Source organism: Trypanosoma cruzi, genomic scaffold (genome assembly GCF_000209065.1).
Source record: "Trypanosoma cruzi strain CL Brener 1047053517181 genomic scaffold, whole genome shotgun sequence".
Lineage (NCBI taxonomy): Eukaryota > Euglenozoa > Kinetoplastea > Trypanosomatida > Trypanosomatidae > Trypanosoma > Trypanosoma cruzi.
In genome coordinates, this window is record NW_001849540.1 from 211,753 (window position 1) to 215,064 (window position 3,312).

Sequence of the window (3,312 nt, forward strand, 5' to 3'; positions counted from 1 at the left end):
AAAACTGTTGCTGCACCATTTCCCGCAGAACCTCACTGAGAATGTTGCATTGAGACTCACCATCGGCAGTCGGTGACGGATCCAGCAACAGGAGCGTGGCAAGGGCAATACGGTCCGATAACGGGATCTGCGGGAAACATCGTACAAAAGAAGCAAAACACTCACGACGCGCTGAAGGTGGAGAGCGATAAAATTCACCGATATGATCCTCATCAACATCACCTCCATCATTGTTGTTCGCTACACCTTTTTTTGCGCGGTAGTCCTTCTTCCTTTCTTCCGGGACCGTGGAGGGAGTAGCGGACGTCCAGAATGCGTTCATGAAAAAGAAGCAGAGCTCAATCCAAAAACTGCATTCCGATACATCCAGTGTCAACGTCGGTGGAACCCCATTCCGGTTTGCCGTCGCCGCCAAAAGCAACATTGCAAACGTGGAGTAGAGAGGATGGAGATGACTGTAGTGACACAGCAGTGCCGCGGCCTCATTCAGGCGGAGCATGAATACAAGAATAGCAACCCGCCGCTCCACCGCCTCCTGGAATGAGGCCATCTCAACGTGGTCGGCTGGCTTAAGTGAGGAAGCAGAGGGAGTAGAGAGCTCACCTTGAGACGTTGGCAAAAATAAATCCGTCGCCTCCATGCCCTCATCCGCACTCCCACGCGAACACAAATTTGAAGAGACGGTGGTGCTCTTCTCGCGGAGTGGTTGATGTTGCGGTGGAAACCCTGCGAGGGTCGGCTCCGACGGAGAAAACAACCTGCTCGGCAGCTGCACAGTCCTTTCAACATGCCCATCATCATCATCATCACCACCACCACCAGCTGGTGTGAGCATCAAACGCTCCTCCCTTGGGTCCGTCACCCACCCTGCCGCTAACAAAATGAGTTTGCGCACCCCGCAAAAAGCCTCCGGTATGCCGCTGTTAATCGGACGCCTCTCGCGCTCCAACAACTCCAGCAGCCCGGGGATGACATCTGGTACCGGCAGCGTCGCCCTTCCCGGGTACAGATAACGCTGCGCGTACCATCCGTAGCGGAACAGCACGTATGCCTCGCGGTCACTTTGTTCCTTTAAGAGAGTCGAAAGGACTTTGTCCGATTGAGGCACAAAACCGGCGCGAAGGCGATCCAGTCGGTGCAAATGGCGATCCACATGCGTGTTACCCGTATACACCCCTTTCGCTGTGGCGTTAACTGCGGCAAGTGTAGCCATTCCCGCACAGTTCGTCGGTGTGCTTTCTGCTGAATTACAAAAAGCCACACCACCCTTTTCCATCTCGTTGTAAGGATCATAATTGATGTGAGTACCCGCACTGCCCATACTGTTGTTATTAAAGCTCGTCCCATCGGGCTCCACCGATTTCCGTTCCGGCTGCCCCTCGAATAAACATCTTGAATCCAGAATGAAAACATTAGGCCCTGCGCTGCATAATGGAACGTCACCAATCATTGTTGCTTTGCAACCCACCGGAAAAAATACCTGCGGATATAATTCTCCCGTCTTTGCATCAAGAAGAAGAAGACAGGGGATGTCGGTGCGGCTGCCACCCGCCACGCGTTGGGATGGACCATGTTGGGCGCGTTGTTCCCCTTGTTTTCCCACCCCGTTTTCTTCCGCCATTGCCCCCTCCGAGCATCGAACGTGTGAGCGGCAGCCGTCCAGCCACGCCACACTCGCCGCTGGCACACGAGGCTGTGGATGGAAACGCTCGTCAAATGGCTTTGCGGTGCGCTTCGAGAGAGAGGAGTAAAATGGAGCATACACGGAGCGCCCCGACGTTCGATTGCCCTCCGTCTCCGTCAACGCCCCCTCATCCTCCTCAGTTTCTGAACGAAAATCACTGAATACATGCACCCGCAAACCGCCGTTCCGCGTTGTCGCAATGACGGTGGGAATCTCATGTGTGGACCAATTCAGTGAGGTGTACCCGACGCGGGAGTGACTTTGCCGACAGACTGGTCTGGATGTCATGCGCAGGTCCCATAGCTGCGCCACGTCCCGACGGCTCTGACTACCGACCGTTGCTACGTATATCCCCGAGCAATCGCATGCAACAAACTCTGCAAAGCAAACTTCAGAGATGGACGAGCCGGTGCCTGCTAAGCTCATGGTAGAGGCCGGACTAGTGGTCTCGAACGGCATACCGAGATAACGAATGCCGTTATCGGGTGAACGAAGGTCCATCACTTCTACACAATGCCCAATGCCATCTGAACGTTCTGCCGCCACCACTGTTGTATGACTACGCGGCGCCCAATCCAACGATGTCAACGTACCCTTCAGCAGACGTTCTTGAACCACGTTGACGGACAATACCGAGAGCGGCATACGTTCGGTGTTGCGAGTTACGGCAGATGGGTACGTCGGCGATGTGCCGAAGGATGCCTGACAACCATTGCTTACGCTAAAACTTTCTGCTGCCACCAAATTCAAAGGAAGTGAAGTGGAAGAAAGCATCCCGTTGCTATTCTCAATGTTCAAAAGTTGCACAACTCCGCTGCGTCTACCAATCGCCAGCGCAGACGCGTCAAGTGGGTCCCAACCAGAAGCCACAATCTCCGCCCTGTGGTTATGGTAACCGGCATCGTATGGCGCCCCATTCACCGACGTTGTGCAGAGCGCAGATACGGTATTTTCCGCGCCAATCCACGCACCCAAAGTTTTACCCGAATATAAGAACCGTAATGTATCATCCCGTGCGCAGCTCAAGGACAGTGTCAGTGGCACATTTGCAAGAGACTCGTCCCCACTGCTTTTCCCTTCAGGTGGGTTGGGCTGAAGATGTGATATGTACAACCGCCCAAAGCCCCGCGCTGCACTCCCAGCCACGCTAAGTACCTCCCCCTCGCGGAATTGGGATAACGGAATAACACATGACGCATCAATTGGCGTCCCACATCTCTTCCGTGTCATGCTCGGTGGAACCGACGCGATGGGAGAGGACGGGGCGGTGCGTGTAAATGCACTTTCCCACTCATTTCCCGCGGTGTTGGACTCCGTCTGCATGCCCTCCCCTACAGCTACACTCGTTGTTATTGTTGTTGTTGTTGTGGTGATGGTGGTGGTTGCCGCCCCTGCCTTTGTTTCCCGCAGCAGCTGCGACGACGAAGAAAGGCGGTAAATTTTAATTTTGTGCTGCGTTGCGGTCGCAAACACGCCTGTGTCCCCCGGCTGTTTGCAGAGCAGCATCCCGCTACCACCCACGCACACACCCGCCGCTGACTCTCTATTTATTTCCCTCTTTTTTCTTTTTTTCTTGGTGTGTGTGTGTGTGTGTGCACTTTTTCTTTTCCTTCCTTCCCCTCTCTCTT

The 3,312-nt window shown here is 54.3% G+C and overlaps 1 protein-coding gene across 1 annotated transcript, besides 3 other annotated features; it reads right to left on the bottom strand.

Annotated features, from left to right (window-relative positions):
* Tc00.1047053511879.9 (hypothetical protein, conserved) lies at positions 1 to 3,190 on the bottom strand (the record flags this gene model as incomplete). Its single annotated transcript, XM_797864.1, has 1 exon — positions 1 to 3,190. A coding segment is annotated over one exon (3,190 nt), but the record flags the coding sequence as incomplete, so codon positions are not given.
* Positions 1 to 3,312: a sequence feature (heterozygous, non-Esmeraldo-like haplotype).
* Positions 783 to 821: a microsatellite.
* Positions 3,030 to 3,052: a microsatellite.